This window comes from Balaenoptera ricei, chromosome 17 (genome assembly GCF_028023285.1).
Source record: "Balaenoptera ricei isolate mBalRic1 chromosome 17, mBalRic1.hap2, whole genome shotgun sequence".
In the NCBI taxonomy this organism is placed as follows: Eukaryota; Metazoa; Chordata; class Mammalia; order Artiodactyla; family Balaenopteridae; genus Balaenoptera; species Balaenoptera ricei.
This window is the reverse complement of record NC_082655.1, coordinates 33746042-33763869: the sequence shown is the minus strand read 5'-3', so window position 1 is coordinate 33763869 and position 17828 is coordinate 33746042. Positions and strand designations below refer to the sequence as shown.

Genomic DNA, 17828 nt, shown 5'->3' with positions numbered 1-17828 from the left:
AGGGGTACACAGGAGGCATTCAAATAATGGCATTACCTCTAAATCTCCAAATATCAACTGTAACTTGTCTTTCCATACAGGAACTACTATCAGGATTTCATATGAATTATAGTATTATTCAGAAGGAGGAAAATACATCACATTTAATTTATAATGCATTCCTCTGCATGTAACGAGATACAGTAAATACAATTAAGTACTTATCTTTATTTTTAAAATAAAGCCATTTTCAAAATATAAAAAATAGACCTCTTTTCAAAGAACCATTTAAATATGGCTTTGAGAGCCGCAGTATTTTATTTATAACAAATAGATGGTACTGCAAAAAGCATTCATAGATGTTTACGTAAATAAAAATGTTAGTATCATTCTGGCACCCTTTTGGGGCAGGCCTTTATATGTATAGAAAAATTACCGTAACTCAAAAGTAAAATCAATAAATGGCCTTTAGTGTAATTTGTATTTAAACCTGAATTTGAGCAACCAATGTAGATTGGTTACTTATTTGGGATCTGGACCCATATATCTGAAATCTGAAGTAGAAAGTTAAAGCTTCTCATTTCCATACAGTTTGTCAACAAATGTACCCCAGTCATTCTAGTATCTATATAAGGTGATATATTAGCAACACCAGTAAGTGATTTATAGACAAATATGCTAAGTAAGGGCTGACACAGCTGGATCCTAGTTCAGATTTTATAAAAAGACACTAAGTATCTATGCCGAAAACTAATGTGATCCAGGATTACATTTTAAATTATGAAAGAGCTTCTGGGAAAAAAATGTGATGGAATGACAACAGATGTCAGGTACTTCTCAAATTAAGAGAAGTACATAACTGCATTCCAAATGAAGTAAAACAAAAGCACATTTACAGTGGATTTTTTTCCCCACCAAACTTTCCCATTTCAAAAATGGTCAGGATTTGGGCAACATCTTTCCCAGCAAACTCTTGAAACAGCAATGACATCTTTTAAGAAGCCATTTTTTTGCTATTGCACAGAGGCTGATTTTAAAGCCAATACAGACAAACGAGTTCAGAAAAAGGAGCAGTATTCAAATCCATTCAGCAAATGCTGCAAATCAGCTTCTGCTTGGACAATGAAACGGAGAAAATCTGTGAAACTCTCCATTTGGTGTCAGTTTTACTGTTGTGTTGCTGGCAACCATTTCAGGTAGAGGAAGCCAAGTCCCATATGTATGGGGAAAGCAAAAGCAGAAAAACATTGTGAAGGCTTAGCAGTTCTGTGACTTCTAATTATGAGCCATGTTGCTGTGCAATATTCTTCTGAGTTTCATGTCTCAAATACAAAGAAGCACATGGCTGCCTTGGGCAGGTGTACTGGAATTATCTTCTTTTAGTTTACTTTTTCTTTTCTCTAAGGCCAAGTAAAAAATGTGAGACATTTTCATATACCACAAAGGTAATACAGCAGGCTGGAGTCACTCTAATCAAATTGGGGGCAATTCCTTTGTAAAATCCACCGATGCCTTCTTTCCTTTAGAGAGAAAAAAAAAAAGTATATATATATATACATATATACTTAATTTCCTACAGAGCTAGCCTGAAGATATAATCATAACCATCTTTCAAATGCCTTTAAATGTATGAACATGTAGGAGTATTAGCTGATCTAATGTAGGCATTAAACATCTCATAACTAACAAAAATGCTAGACAACACTAAATATAGCACACAAAAATAAAACTTTATTTTCTTAATGCCTAGAATTGGAATAAAGCCTTGAAACTTTTCACTTACATTCTCAATATATATATTTACTAAAGTGAACTGAATTTAAACGTTTAAATACTCTGTTCTGGCCTTTTAGAATTAAAAAGAAACGTTGGGATGTATACCTATAACAATTTAACCATTCCCACACTGAAGACATGCATCTCTTCCATACATGGAAACAAGTGTTTGCAAAAGTTCTACTACCAGTAGCAGATGTGGGGCCTTTTTTTCTTTTCTTTTTTTTTAATTGGAGTATAATTGCTTTACAATGTTGTGTTAGTTTCTGCTATACAATGAAGTGAATCAGCTATATGCATACATATACCCCTCCCTCTTGGACCTCCCACCCCCCCATCCCACCCATCTACGTCACCACAGAGCAAGGAGCTGAGCTCCGTGAGCTATACAGCAGGTTCCCATTAGCTAGCTATTTTACACATGGTAGTGTATTTATGTCAAACCTAATTTCCCAATTTATTCCATCCTCCCCTTCCCCCCCCACCATGTCCACACATCTGTTCTCTACATCTGTGTCTCTATTCCTGCCCTGGAAATAGGTTCATCTATGATTCCACATGCATGCATTAATATATGATATTTGTTTTTCTCTGACTTACTTCACTCCGTATGACAGACTCTAGGTCCATCCACATCTCTACAAATGACCCAATTTTGTTCCTTTTTATGGCTGAGTAATATTCCATAGTATATATGTACCACATCTTCTTTATCCATTCATCTGTCCATGGACATTTAGGTTGTTTCCATGAGCTGGCTATTTACAAATAGTGCTACAATGAACATTGGGTTACATCTGCCTTTTTGCATTGTGGTTTTCTCAGGTTATATGCCTAGTAGTAGAACTGCTGGGTTATAGGGTAGTTCTGTTTTTAGTTTTTTAAGGAACCTCCATACTTTTCTTCACAGTGGCTGTATCAATTCACATTCCCACCAACAGTGCAAGAGGGTTCCCTTTTCTCCACACCCTCTCCAGCATTTTATTGTTTGTAGATTTTTTGATGATGGCTATTCTGACTGGTGTGAGGTGATACCTCACTGTAGTTTTGATTTGCATTTCTCTAATAATTAGTGATGTTGAGCAGTTTTTCATGTGCCTGTTGCATCTGTATGTCTTCTTTGGTGAAATGTCTATTTAGGTCTTCTGCCCATTTTTTGATTGGGTTTTTTGTTTTTTTGATATTGAGCTGCATGAGCTATTTGTATATTTTGGAGACTAATCCTCTGTCAGTTGTTTCGTTTGCAAATATTTTCTCCCATTCCGAGGGTTGTCTTTTTGTCTTGTTTATGGTTTCCTTTGCTGTGCAAAAGTTTTAAGTTTCATTAGGTCCCATTTGCTTATTTTGTTTCTATTTTCATTACTCTAGGTGGTGGGTCATAAAAGATCTTGCTGTGATTTATGTCAAAGAGTGTTTTTCCTATGTTTTCCTCTAAGAGTTTTATAATGTCTGGTCTTACATTTAGGTGTTTAATCCATTTTGAGTTTATTTTTGTGTATGGTGTTAGGGAGTGTTCTAATTTCATTCTTTTACATGTAGCTGTCCAGTTTTCCCAGCACCACTTATTGAAGAGGCTGTCTTTTCTTCATTGTATATTCTTGCCTCCTTTGTCATAGATTAGGTGACCATAGGTGCGTGGGTTTATCTCTGGGCTTTCTATCCTGTTCCATTGATCTATATTTCTGTTTTTGTGCCAGTACCATACTGTCTTGATTACTGTAGCTTTGTAGTATAGTCTGAAGTCAGGGAGCCTGATTCCTCTAGCTCCGTTTTTCTTTCTCAAGATTGCTTTGGCTATTAGGGGTCTTTTGTGTTTCTATACAAACTGTAAAACTTTTTGTTCTAATTCTGTGAAAAATGCCATTGGTAGTTTGATAGGGATTGCACTGAATCTGTAGATTGCTTTGGGTAGTATAGTCATTTTCACAATGTTGATTCTTCCAATCCAAGAACATGGTATATCTCTCTATCTGTTTGTATCATCTTTGATTTCTTTCATTAGTGTCTTTTTCTTTTTTTTAAAGACCGTTTGGAATTTATTCTCTTAAATAAGAATGGTAACATTTGTTAAAAAAAATTAAAAGTACAACACCTTAGTTTCACAGTAACGGGAAAACAAAGTTACACAATTAAATAAAAACTCACAAAGAAACACACCAAAACTCACAACAGCACAGGTTAAAAACAAAGGCAAACCCAAAGCTTCATGGCAGGAAGCCTGGAGGTGGACAGGCGCACCGTTCCTGGCACAGCTCTGGCCTCTGTACCACGCCTGGGGACCCGCCTGCCGCCCTCCACCCCAAGCTTAACGGACCAGGAAAAGTGGGGTGCAGAATCCCTTAATTCACTGGTCAGGCCTTCAAGGCCATGCTGAGGCCCCTTTCTGGAGAGACTAAGGATTCCACTGTCCTACAGACATACTAAACACCAAGAGACAGCAGGGAGCTGTGGTAACAGAGCTGGGGTGGGGGGAGGGGGCAGACAGGCCTGAAAGCAAAGTGGTCCCCTGGGGTTCCTGAGCAAGAGCCCTGCTCCCCTGGTTTGTCTAAGTCACCTTTCTGGGGTTGGGAGTGTGCACTGCTCACTTTCTGAGACACTTGCCCCTGTGGTCCCCACCTCCCCCAGGGTGCCGGGCTACTCTGCTCTCTCCAAACCCCGACCGGAACACTAAGCCAGGTCAGTGGCACAGTCCCCCATGTAAGCCAGAACCAAGGAACAAGAAGCTTGGGAAAAAACTTCACTAGTATTGTTATTATTATTTAGGGCACAATACATAAACGCTTACTTGTATATATGAAACTAAACCAGTGCAAACATATGTGTGTATATATATAAATGTTCACACAACACCATCTACTTTGACTCTTGGGGTAGGGTTGGGGAGGGAAGCTGGATTCGGAATTCTCTTTGCTTTTCTAATAGGCTTTCCAGAAATGCCTATAAGAGAAGAGGGCTTGGGAAGCAGTGGGAAGATCTCGTAACTTCCTCCTGATGGCAGGAACCCAGGATTGTACCGTATGGCTATTCTAGCTGGTGTGGGAAACACATGCATTTCCTAATGGCTCATTCAGCATCCAAACTATGGAACCCAAAGGTGACCATGCAAGTGACCACGGGCATGCACCAGCCACAGCAAGGCAGCCTTTTATGCTAAGATCATCTTTCCATAAGACGACAGACAATGAAGCCTTTCTCCCATCCTATGTCTGTGACCTGTACTGGAAGCAATGCTCTTCTGTTCCCTATGATACCCCAAGCTTGTACACTTCAGTTTTGGTTACCCACTATATGAGGTGTAAAGGGGATTCCTCTGGATGAAAAAAGGATCTAAAAACCTTCAACCGAGGGTCTTGTATTCAACGGGAAAACATCCCACTGGGGGTTTTCTTTCTCTGCCTGTTGTTATCCAAATGTTTCCTCAAGTCAGGGAAGGTATGATGAGGCCAGGGTAAGAAAATCTGTGCCAGGTCCACTGACCTGCAGCAGAAATATAAGAAGCTTTTGAGACAAAGCATTTACTGATTTAGAGACCAGAAAAGAGGGTTTCTACATTAAAAGCACATTACAAACAAAGATGCTAAACCAGGCAGCAGCTGTAGGCCAGATTGCCAGAGACAGATGATGCTGGACTAGATTCTAACTTGCGGGTTGTGTTTTTGGCAACGGCAGTCATTTTGGTGTAAGAGGAGAAGAACATAAGGGAAAAGAGGGAAATGCCCATCAGTGTCTTAGTTTTCTGAGTACAGGTCTTTTTGACTCCTTAGGTAGGTTAATTCCTAGGTATTTTATTCTTTTTGTTGCAATGGTAAATGGGATTGTTTCCTTAATTTCTCTTTCTGATCTTTCATTGTTAGTGTATAGGATTTCAAGAGATTTCTATGCATTAATTTTGTATCTTGCAACCTTACCAAATTCATTGATTAGTTCTAGTAGTTTTCTGGTGGCATCTTTAGGATTATCTATGTACAGTATCATGTCATCTGCAAACAATGAAAATTTCACTTCTTTTCCAATTTGGATTCCTTTTATTTCTTTTTCTTCTCTGATTCCGTGGCTAGGACTTCCAATACTATGTTGAATAATAGTGGTGAGAGTGCACATCCTTGTCCTGTTCCTGATCGTAGAGGAAGTGCTTTCAGTTTTTCACCATTGAGAATGATGTTTGCTGTGGGTTTGTCATATATGGCCTTTATTATGTTGAGGTAGGGTCCCTCAATGCCCACTTTCTGGAGAGTTTTTAAATCATAAATGGGTGTTGAATTTTGTCAGAAGCTTTTTCTGCATCTATTGAGATGATCATATGGCTTCTACTCTTTAATTTGTTAATATGGTATATCACAATGACTTGCCGATATTGTAAAATCCTTGCATCCCTAGGGTAAATCCCACTTGATCATGGTGTATGATCCTGTTAATGTATTGTTGGATTTGAATTGCTAGTATTTTGTTGAGGATTTCTGCATCTATGTTCATCAGTAATATTGGTCTGTAATTTTCTTTTTTTGTGATATCTTTGTCTGGTTTTGGTATCAGGGTGATGGTGGCCTCGTTGAATGAGTTTGGGAGTGTTCCTCCCTCTGCAATTTTTTGGAAGAGTTTGAGATGGATAGGTGTTAGCTCTTCTCTAAATGTTTGATAGAATTCGCCTGTGAAGCCATCTGGTCCTGGACTTTAGTTTGTTGGAAGATTTTTAATTACAGTTTCAATTTCATTACTTGCGATTGATCTGTTTATATTTTCTAATTCTTCCTAGTTCAGTCTTGGAAAGTTGTACCTTTCCAAAAACTTGTCCATTTCTTCCAGGTTGTCCATTTTATTGGCATAGAGTTGCTTGTAATAGTTTCTTATGATCCTTTGTATTTCTGTGGTGTCTGTTGTAGCTTCTCCTTTTTCATTTCTAATTTTATTGATTTGAGTCCTCTCCCTTTTTTTCTTGATGAGTCTGGCTAAAGGTTTATCAATTTTGTTTATCTTCTCAAAGAACCACTTTTAGTTTTATTGATCTTTGCTATTGTTTTCTACATTCCTATTTCATTTATTTCTGCTCTGATCTTTATGATTTCTTTCCTTCTACTAACTGGGTTTTCTTTGTTCTTCTTTTTCTAGTTGCTTTGGGCATAAGGTTAGATTGAGATTTTTGTTTCTTGAGGTGAGACTGAATTGCTAGAAACTTCCCTCTTAGAACTGCTTTTGCTGTGTCCCACAGGTTTTGGGTCATCGTGTTTTCGCTGTCATTTGTTTCTAGGTATTTTAAAATTTCCTCTTTGATTTCTTCAGTGATCTCTTGGTTATTTAGCAGCACACTGTTTAGCTTCCATGTGTTTGTGTTTTTTTCCTATAACTGATTTCTAATCTCATAGCGTTGTGGTCAGAAAAGATGCTTGATACAACTTCAATTTTCATAAATTTTCCGAGGCTTGATTTGTGACACAAGATGTGATCTATCCTGGAGAGTGTTCCATGTGCACTTGAGAAGAAAGTGTATTCTTCTGCTTTCAGATGGAATGTCCTATAAATATCAATTAAGTCTATCTGGTCTATCCTGTCATTTAAAGCTTGTGTTTCCTTATTTATTTTCAGTCTGGATGATCTGTCCATTGGTGTAAATGGGGTGTTAAAGTCCCCCACTATTATTGTGTTACTGTTGATTTCTCATTTTTTGGCTGTATTTGCCTTATGTATTGAGGTGCTCCTATGTTGGGTGCATATATATTTATAATTGTTATATCTTCTTCTTGGATTAATCCCTTGATCATTATGTAGTGCCCTTATCTCTTATAAGAGTCTTTATTTTAAAGTCTATTTTATCTGAAATGAGTATTGCTACTCCAGCTTTCCTGTGATTTCCATTTGCATGGAATATTTTTTCCATCTCCTCCCTTTCAGTCTGTACGTGTCCCTAGGTCTCAAGTGGGTCTCTTGTAAACAGCGTATATATGGGTCTTGTTTTTGTATCCATTCAGCCAGTTTGTGTCTTTTGGTTGGAGCATTTAATTCATTTACATTCAAGGTGATTATCAATATGTATGTTCCTATTACCATTTTCTTAATTGATTTGGGTTTGTTTTTGTGGGTCTGTTTCTTCTTTTGTGTTTCCTGCCTAGAGAAGTTCCTTTAGCATTTGTTGTAAAGCTGGTTTGGTGGTGCTGAATTCTCTTAGCTTTTGCTTGTCTGTAAAGCTTTTGATTTCTCCATCGAAGCTGAATGAGATCCTTGCGGGGTTGTAGGTTCTTCCCTTTCATCACTTTAAATATATCCTGCCACTCTCTTCAGGCCTGCAGAGCTTCTGCTGAAAAATCAGCTGAGAACCTTACAGGGATTCCCTCCTATGTTATCTGTTGCTTTTCTTCTGCTGCTTTTAATATTTTTTCTTTGAATTTAATTTTTGTTAGTTTGATTACTATGTGTCTCGGCGTGTTTCTCCTTGGGTTATCCTGCCTGGGACTCTCTGTGCTTCCTGGATTTGGGTGGCTATTTCCTTTCCCACGTTAGGGAAGTTTTCTACCATAATCTCTTCAAATATTTTTTCGGGTCCTTTCTCTCTCTCTTCTCCTTCTGGGACCTCTATAATGCGAATGTTGGTGCGTTTAATGTTGTCCCAGAGGTCTCTTAGGTTATCTTCATTTCTTTTCATTCTTTTTTCTTTATTCTGCTCCTTGGCAGTTATTTCCACCATTCTACCTTCCAGCTCACTTACTCGCTCTTCTGTCTCAGTTGTTCTGCTACTGATTCCTTCTAGTGTATTTTTCATTTCAGTTATTGTGTTGTTCATCACTGTTTGTTTGTTCTTTAGTTCTAGGTCTTGGTTAAACATTTCTTGTATTTTCTCCATTCTATTTCAGAGATTTCGGATATCTTTACTATCATTACTCTGAATTCTTTTTTGGGTAGGTTGCCTATTTCCTCTTCATTTATTTGGTCTTGTAGGTTTTTACTTTGCTCCTTCGTTCGTAACATTTTTTTGTTGTCTCGCTTTTTTTGATGGGTGGGGCTGTGTTCCTGCCTTACTGGTTGTTTGGCCTGAGGTGTCTAGCACTGGAGTTTGCAGGCAGTTGGGTAGAGCTGGGTCTTGGTGCTGAGATGAGGACCTCTGGGAGACCTCACCCTGATTAATATTCCCCGGGGTCTGGTTGCTTGGGGGCTCCTCTCATCCCCTTAGGTGTCTGTGGTCCCCCACCAGTGCCTGGTAGGTGTCCTAGTTGTGAGGAGTCACGAACTCCGTGTCCTCCTAGTCTGCCATCTTGACTCTGCCTCCCCTTGGGGCCTTCTTAATTCTATTAAACTAGGTTTTTTATGACTTCCTATGTTCAATGCCATTCAAATATTTTATAACACCTAAATTTTAATTAATTTGTCAAGGTACTTTCACACATCTCATTTGATTTTTATAAACAACTCTGTCAACCTAGATATTCAAATTTTATAAATGAATAAGTCGAGGCTCATGGTTTTCCATGGAGTAAATGGGATATGCGGAGGAAGGGTCCATCAGCCATGTTTTCACCACAGACACTGGTTTTTGCTATAAAACTAATGATGTCAACTGGACGGTGTAAGATTTACAAGGTACCTCCTAAGAGCCATTTTGATATACCACATACTCTTACCTCCATGTCTTTGTGATTACATCCAATACACCATTGTAAAACATGTGTTGATCCTGCAGACGAGCTCTTACAACTTGGTATGGGTATGTTGCTGCCACAGCAAATATTTTGGATAATGCTGCAACTGATATATATTCTACTGTGCTCTAAAATGACAACAGAAAACATTTGTTTTTCTTTAGGTAGGACTTCTTTAAAAATATAGAAGTAAAATTTACATAGGGAAACCAACACTGAAGTGGATCCACAAGTGAAAAATACTGTTTCCCCTCTTGAAACAAGGTCTGTGGAATGGGGTTCTATTTTTTACAGTTGTGTGCCATTATCCTGCAAAGTATTTAACTATAAATTAAATTAGTGGCAAATCGGTACTTATCATCATAGCAATACTACCAAAGTAAACGTGACAAAATTTCCATCTATTAAATGCCCATAAAAATAAATACAGTGTTTTTTCAAGTATCACCTTACCAACTGTGCTTCTGGTAATCTATTGGTATGTTGGTTGTATTTCAATTTCAACAATTCATATGCCATAAACTGAAGGGCACCATGTGATGTTCCAAACAGCCCAGGAATAAACCCCTAGAAAGGAACAAGTGAAGGAAAAAAAAAAAAAAAAAGCTAAACTAAGCAAGTTTCCAAGGGACCACAGCTTCCGGGGAGGGGAGTAAGGAATGAGTGGCCTCAATGTGTGACTTAGAGAAATGGTTACTCTACAAAGTTTTATTTTAGACAGTCCTTCTCACACCCACCAGTGTCATGATGATACTTCTTATGGTAATGAGGATAAACAATTTAAAGTACAATTTCAATACAGATTTCGGTTGTCATTAAATTTTTCCTTGCCTAAGTCTGGTTTCTTTTCAGGACTGAGTACAGGTCATTCAGAACTCAGACAATAGAGCCAAGGGAAATTACAATTGTCAGCTATTAAAATATATTGATAATAATTCATTACCTTATACAATCCACGCACACCTTCATACTTATATATTTTCAAAAGTGTATCAAACATTCCTTTATATTGCCGCTGTGAGGCATTAACAACACCATCGTACTGTAACATAAGGCGAGTTTTTGTTACCCATAATGGGTTGGTAATGCAGAGGGTCATGGCTCCTGAAATCAGATTTAAATAATATTACTCAGCATACAGGTACTTTCTCACTTCTGACAAGCTGAATTAAAAACAGTCCATTTATATAAAGAATGGGGCTGTACCTGCAACAGCAAGGTGTGGTCCCTTAGGCACAGACCTAGGGTTAATGGGTAGACATAGTTTTTGGTGGTCTTAAATAGTTTTTGGTGGTCTTAAAAAGCTCCCCATGTGGTTAGTGAGAAATAAATTTTAAAAGGTGATGAAAATGTGAAACACTTTCCCTTTGAGGTGTGAGGGTAGCAAAGATGTCCTGGCTCCTAAACAAAGTGGCCTAGTGTGGAGAACAGACCGAGGTCCTGGGAAGCAGATGCTGATAAGGAGATACATATACTTAGGAGGAGGACACAGTACAACCCAGAGGGGCTGAAGATTAGGGGAAAAGGACCAGCAATCCAGCACCTCAATCATCTGTGCATGTGCACATGTATACCCACCCCAACTTTATTACACTCTTCCTCAAACCCACTCAAACTAGCCATGACACCTCAAAAATTAAATAACTATGTAATATCAAAAGAAATATTTACATTCTTTACAGAGAGATGATTTTGTTAAAAAAAAAAATTCAAATGGTTAAGTTTCTCATTTGCCAAGTTTCCTAAGTAGTCCTTTATTCAACAAGTATTTATGGAGTCCTATTGTGAGTCAGGTCTCTGCTAGCAGCTAGGTATTCAAAATGAGCAAGATAATTCTTGCCTTAAAAAACAATCAGTAAACATTAAGAAACCAAGGTGGGGAATTCCCTGGCGGTCCAGTGGATTCAGCACTTTCTCTGCCGAGGACCTGGGTTCAATCCCTGGTTGGGAAACTAAGATCCCACAAGCCGTGCAGCATGGCCAAAAAAAAAAAAAAAAAAAAACACCAAGGTATCAAGGTATCAAAGTAGGAGTTAAAAGACTTATTAGTCCTACTTTGTTTTTCCTTCTGAATATTATACATACATGAGGCAATTAAACAAGACTATTAAATTGTTTAATTTGAAAACTGAAATCATATTTTAATGGAAAAAACACTATACCAAATCATCTTAAATCATTAGAGAGTCATAACCTTTTTAAATATTACACCCTTTGTGACAAGTAAAATTCTTGAAATCTATCCAGAGTAATCCATCAGAATACTTGCCTTCTAAGAAATTCCATGTGATAACTGATTAGTATAGTTAGATGAGCATATTTAAACTCAGGTGTTCATAGGAAAAAAGGCAAATAAAGAACAAAAGTGAAAATCAAGTTGGAAGTTGATGTTTTATATTTCAAACACTACCTTACCAGCTTCAGCAGCTGAGACGAGATATTCTGTTGCCTCTAACCTTTCAGCTCTTCCTTCTGTCTTATATGATTTGATGGCATTGTAACTAAAAGAATTAAACATGAACAGTTGGATAAATATTTGAATGGGTGACATAAAGCAGTAAATTCTATTTTAAAGTGTGGGTAACTTAAAAATACCTCAGAAGTAGAAGTCAATGCATAATCCAACTACAAAACAAGACCTTTTTCAAATAATGGATTTACTGGAAATGGTTTACTGTAAGACTATACCATCTCTCCCCCCAAATATGTAGGCTGGCAATACATATGTAAAATATTTTCATCACATGTTCAACCATTAATAAAAACAGCAAACAGGAAAACTGGAAGGGGGAGGGTGTACTGGTGCAGCAATTGGGCAGACAAAAAAGGGGCAGCTAACTATTACGTTCAGATACTGTGGCTGGCAATTCTGATACATAAAACACTCCACGGATCCCACCTGACAGATCAACAAGGACCATAGTGGCACACAAGAAATCATAACAAAAGATAACACAAACAGTATCATGAGAGATTCAGGAACTATTACTGAGATCAGAGAAGGCTTTGGGTAGGAGGCAACACAGAGCCAGGTATGGAGAGACAGGTGCAGTTTCAATAGGGAAACACAAGCATGAGCAAAAGTTATAGGGGTGGATGGGAAGACAGGGCAAACTGAGCTACACTTGAGTGGCACACTGACATTTACGCTTTACTTGGCAGAAAACAGCCACAAAATGCTTCTGAGTAAGGGAGTTAAATCACCTTTTTTGTCAAACTCCAATTTCCACTTTCCTCCAGGAAGAAGACTTGAACTAAATAAATCTTTCCAAACTTGACCAATCCATTCTATCATAAAACAAGTATACTGTTTTATGATAATTTCAACACATAAACCTTACATGGCTTGCCCTTAGAAACTCTCTTTAAAGAACCCACACAGCTCTGAAATTATTAACATAATAAATTTTATACATACGGTTTCACCCATCTAGGAATGTCTTACAACTGAAAATAGGAAAAATATTTAAACAATATTAAGGCTGATTTTTATTTTGATTTCACTTAGGAAATATTTTAAGGTTGGTTTGTATACTGCCATAAGATTATGAGAAATCAAGTAAAATGTAAGACACAAAAGAGAAGAAGGCAAATATACCAGGTATTGGTGTTTTCCTAAAAATGCCATGTATTAAAACAAAAGCCTCCCCATTCATGGATTCAGTTTCAGATATCAGAGGCAAGCTCAGAGCAGCACCCACTCCTCCAGTGCAGTGTGATAATACTTTGTTTCCATGCCCTTGTACACTCAACAACTTGAATATGGCTGCCACAGGTGCTTTCTGTGGCTTCTTCAGTAAGCATCCAATAGCAGTTATTACAAACGGTGATGATACCTGACAGTGAAGGAGTGAGGAAATGAATGAGCTACAAAGATGAAGGAGCAGGTCAAATAGGAGATAAGAAAGAACATGCCTTAGACTCTCAGTCATGCACTGGCTTTGGCTTTCTGTTCCCATAGGGCTATCCTGTGATACATGTTCTTATGAGGACTCCAAGATCTGTCCTCTTCTGCTTTTCCAACTTCATTATGAATCAATGTATTTTGGGAAGCCACCTTCCTGAATCCATCTCACAGAAATGGCTTCTGGAAGAGTGTTTCTCCATCTCATCCTTTTACCTTCTTCTTATTAATAACTTTTTTCCAGACTAAATGCCTCTGATAATAGTTTACAGAGAATGAGACTAATACACCATTTTGCTCTTTCTAGCCCTTCCAATTCAGAGAAACTGATTAAATGACTCACCTTGCTTCACCAACTGATTTTTAAAAAAATCATTAAAAACATAAATTCCTTTTTATTTACTACTGTAAAATATCCCAGACCTACTCACAAGAAAAAGTAGAGTCCCCAGGATAAGCCTGCACCCCACACATTTGGCGCTACTCCTTGGTAAAGTCCCCGTAGTCCATCAAGTTTCCAAATGGTGGTCAAGCAATGCAAAACTCCTTTATATTTCGGTCTCAGTTCCAATCCATCACTCACTGCAGTAAAGGATACACAGAGTTAGGTGGGAGCAAAGTTCTAGCTCTGAATTACATATAAACATATAGATATCACACAATCAATCACAGAAAGGAGGTAAATTCAAAAGAAAAAATTTTCTGGTAGATAAAATTATTTTCCAGGATTTGATATTTTTAAATTAATAAATTCATATATTTATCTAAGTTTTAAGTGTGTAGTATACCCTCAATAAAAACTTGGATAAAGATGTGAGGAGCGAGGCTTCCCTGGTGGTGCAGTGGTTGAGAATCTGCCTGCCAATGCAGGGGACGCGGGTTCGGGCCCTGGTCTGGGAAGATCCCACATGCCACGGAGCAACTAGGCCCGTGAGCCGCAATTACTGAGCCTGCGCATATGGAGCCTGTGCTTGGCAACGAGAGAGGCTGCGATAGTGAGAGGCCCACGCACCGCGATGAAGAGTGGCCCCCGCACCGCAATGAAGAGTGGCCCCCGCACCGCGATGAAGAGTGGCCCCCGCTTGCCACAACTAGAGAAAGCCCTCGCACAGAAACGAAGACCCAACAAAGCCATACATACATACATACATACATACATAAAAAGAATGTAAGCAGACAAGAATAGCATTAAAAAAATTAAAAAAAAAAAAAAGATGTGAGGAGCGATAAGAAAGCAAATGTAGAGAATGGGATAAACTTGCCTGGAAATTCTCTTGCCACAGTCCCCACCAACACACACACACACACACACACACACACACACACACACACACACAGAAATCAGAATAGAAAGTAGAAAATCCCATCCATTGTTTTCTTACTCTCAAAAGTTCTAAATTAATAAAACATGATAGGGTAAAACAAAAACTGATACTACACACATTCTATGTTACTTAAATAAGGAGAATTCAAATCTGTTTTGGAAGTTTAAAAGATAATGCTTATTTTAAATAACTTCTATTTCATGAAAGACTCCACAAACCAATAAGAGATTGAAAAAAGTTTGTAGTATAGGGTTAATATATCTAATTTATAAAAAGGATTCACAAATGAATAAGAAAATGACAAACAGCCTCTAAAAAACTTATGGGCAAATTACATAAACTATCAATTCACAGAATTGGAACAGAATGGAGAGCCCAGAAATAAACCCACCCACTTATGGTCAATTAATCTATGACAAAGGAAGTAAGAATATACAATGGAGAAAAGACAGTCCCTTCAGTAAGTGTGCTGGGAAAACCAGACAGCTACATGTAAAAGAATGAAATTAGAACATTCTCTAACACCATATACAAAACTAAACTCAAAATGGATTAAATAACTAAATGTAATACCAGATACCATAAAACTCCTAAAGGAAAATATAGGCAGAACACTCTTTGACATAAAATTGTAGCAACATATTTTTGAATCTGTCTCCTAAAACAAATAAAAGCAAAAGCAAACAAATGGGACCTAATTAAACTTAAAAGCTTTTGCACAGCAAAGGAAACCACTGATGAAACGAAAAGACAACCTACCAAATGCAAGAAAATATTTGCAAATGATATGACCGATAAGCGGTTAATATCCAACATGTATAAACAGCTCCTATAACTCAACATCAAAAAAACAAACAACCCATGGCACAGGGGCTGGGTGCTGAAACACGGGCTGCAGCAAACAAACTGGGGGAGAGGACTGGGGTTGGCTGTGCAGAGACTGCCCAAAGGGACTGAAGTGTGGTCTGGGCCACAACAGGGTGTGTGTAGGGTGCAGCCCAGATCTGCCATAAAAGCCCCATTGTTAACACACATACACACACACACACACACACACACACACACACACACACGAAGTGAGGGGTGGGGCCCCGCCATAGCAGCCTCATTCTCAGTGTGCTCACAGCAGGTGCGACTCCGCTTCTAGGAGCTCTGGGAGTGCGCAAGTGCCCACACGCAGAGATGAGGCTAAAATCTGAGCAGATCCCCAGTGCTGGAGACTTCAGAAGCAGGGCTGAAATCTGAGCCATGTCCCAGCAGCTGTGTGGATTTATGCTGCTGGGGCTCTGAAAGTGTAGTGCCTGTGGGACATTGGAGCGTATTACTGGCACTGGAGCAGGTCTGGTGTTAGCACTGGTGGGCTTTGTGGGCACTTGCATGTGGAGGTGGGGCTGGGGTCTGCGCCGATTCCATAGCTCTCATGGGCAGATCCCCATGCTGCACTTCAGTGGCTCTGTGCTGGCGGCTTTGTGAGCACAGCACCTGAGGGACATCCTGGCCGACTGCCTGCATTCCCAAGGCTGAGGGCAGTGCCAACAACACTGAACTTTGTGAGCTCACACAAGTGACACCACAGAGTGCATTTCCTGGTGGACAGCTCCTGAGGAGGAATACTCAGCGGCTCCTATCCCAGCAGGAGCAATCCAGTCCCACCTACCTCACACTGTAGCTCAGAATTGAATGTGGGGGCTTCTACTCCAACAACTGGGGAGCAGACCCTGCCCCTGACAGGGCTGTGACAACCACAGAGCAAACATGAGGTCCCGTTCATGATCCAGTGCAGGCTCTGGTTACCACAACAACAATCACACCCCCTCTCAAGGGGATAACAGCCAGCACACACTGAGAAAAGCAGCAGCAGGCATCCATACTAAAAACAGCCCTTGCACCAAAAATATTAGACTCACGCAGGCTACATAGGGATGCTCCCATATAAAAACAGCCTTTCAAGACCACAGTAGATAACTGTTTTTCTTAAACTCATAGTCAGAGAAATATAAATAAAATGAAGAAACAGAGAAACCACTTGCAACTAAAAGATCAAGAGACTTCCCCTGAAAGAACAATGAAATAGCCCTTGCCAGTCTACTAGACCTTGAGTTCAAAAAGGAGGTAATAAAAATACTGAAGGAATTAAGCAAGGATACCAACAGAAATGCAGATTATTGTAAAAACGACATAGAAACTATAAAGAGGAGCCAACTAAAATTAGAAAACTCATTTGCCAAGAAGAAAGCTGAACTAAAGGCAATAAATAGCAAACTGAATACTGCAAAAAACAAGTAAGTGATCTGGAAGACAGAATAATGAAAATCACCTAATCAGAACAAAAGACAGAAAGACACATGAAAACAATATATGAGACCTATGGGATAATTTAAAGCATGGCAATCTATGCATAATAGGGATCCCAGAAGGAGAAGAAAGAGAAAAGGTGATCAAAAATGTATTTGAAGAAATTATGGCTGAAAACTTCCCAAACCTAAAGAAGGAAACAGATATCCAGGTACAGGAAGCACAGATGGTCCCAAACAAGATGAACCCAAACCCAAGATGTCTACATCAAGACATATTATAATTAAAACAGCAAAAGTTAAAGATAAAGAGAAAAAAGTTGATTACAAGGGAACTCCTGTAAGGCTATCAGCTGATTTTTCTACAGAAATGCTGCAGGCCAGAAGGGAATGGCAAGATATATTCAAAGTCTTGAAAGGGAAAAATGTGCAACCTAGAATACTCTACCCAGTGGGATTATTGTTTAAAATAGAAGGAGAGATAAACAATTTCTCAGACAAGCAAAAACTAAAAGAATACAGCAATACTAAACCTATGCTAAAAGAAATATTGAAAGGTCTTCTCTAAATAGAAAAAAAGCAAGAATTTATAGGAAAGAGAATCACAATTGGAAAGTAAATCATTTAAATAAGATAAATGTTTTTTGTGAAAGCAATTATAACTATAAACAGATAAACATGAAGATGTAAAAGAGGCCATCAAAATCATAAAATGTGGGGAAGGGGAGTAAGAAAACATAGATTTCTTTTTTTTTAAGAATGTTTGAACTTATGTGACTATGAGTCTAAAGCAGGTATATAGTAATGGGTTAATGTACTTGAAAACCAGGGTAACCACAAATCAAAAACACAACAGATTCACAAAAACCAAAAAGAACTCGTGCATAATTTTTAAAAACCCATCAAACCAAAAAAGTAGAAAAAA

At 38.4% G+C, this 17828-nt stretch overlaps 1 protein-coding gene across 1 annotated transcript in view; it reads right to left on the bottom strand.

Annotated features, from left to right (window-relative positions):
* Window positions 1–266: 266 nt before the first annotated feature.
* The window catches only part of SLC25A32 (solute carrier family 25 member 32), a 56750-nt gene continuing 39188 nt past the window's right edge, over window positions 267–17828 (bottom strand). The window contains exons 2-7 of the mRNA XM_059901953.1: window positions 13716–13866; window positions 11796–11881; window positions 10324–10484; window positions 9834–9947; window positions 9363–9508; window positions 267–1499 (exon numbers count right to left, since the gene is read on the bottom strand). Of these exons, the coding sequence (XP_059757936.1) occupies window positions 1364–1499; window positions 9363–9508; window positions 9834–9947; window positions 10324–10484; window positions 11796–11881; window positions 13716–13866 (794 nt within the window). The 3' untranslated portion in view covers window positions 267–1363. The remainder of the gene's footprint in view (window positions 1500–9362; window positions 9509–9833; window positions 9948–10323; window positions 10485–11795; window positions 11882–13715; window positions 13867–17828) is intronic.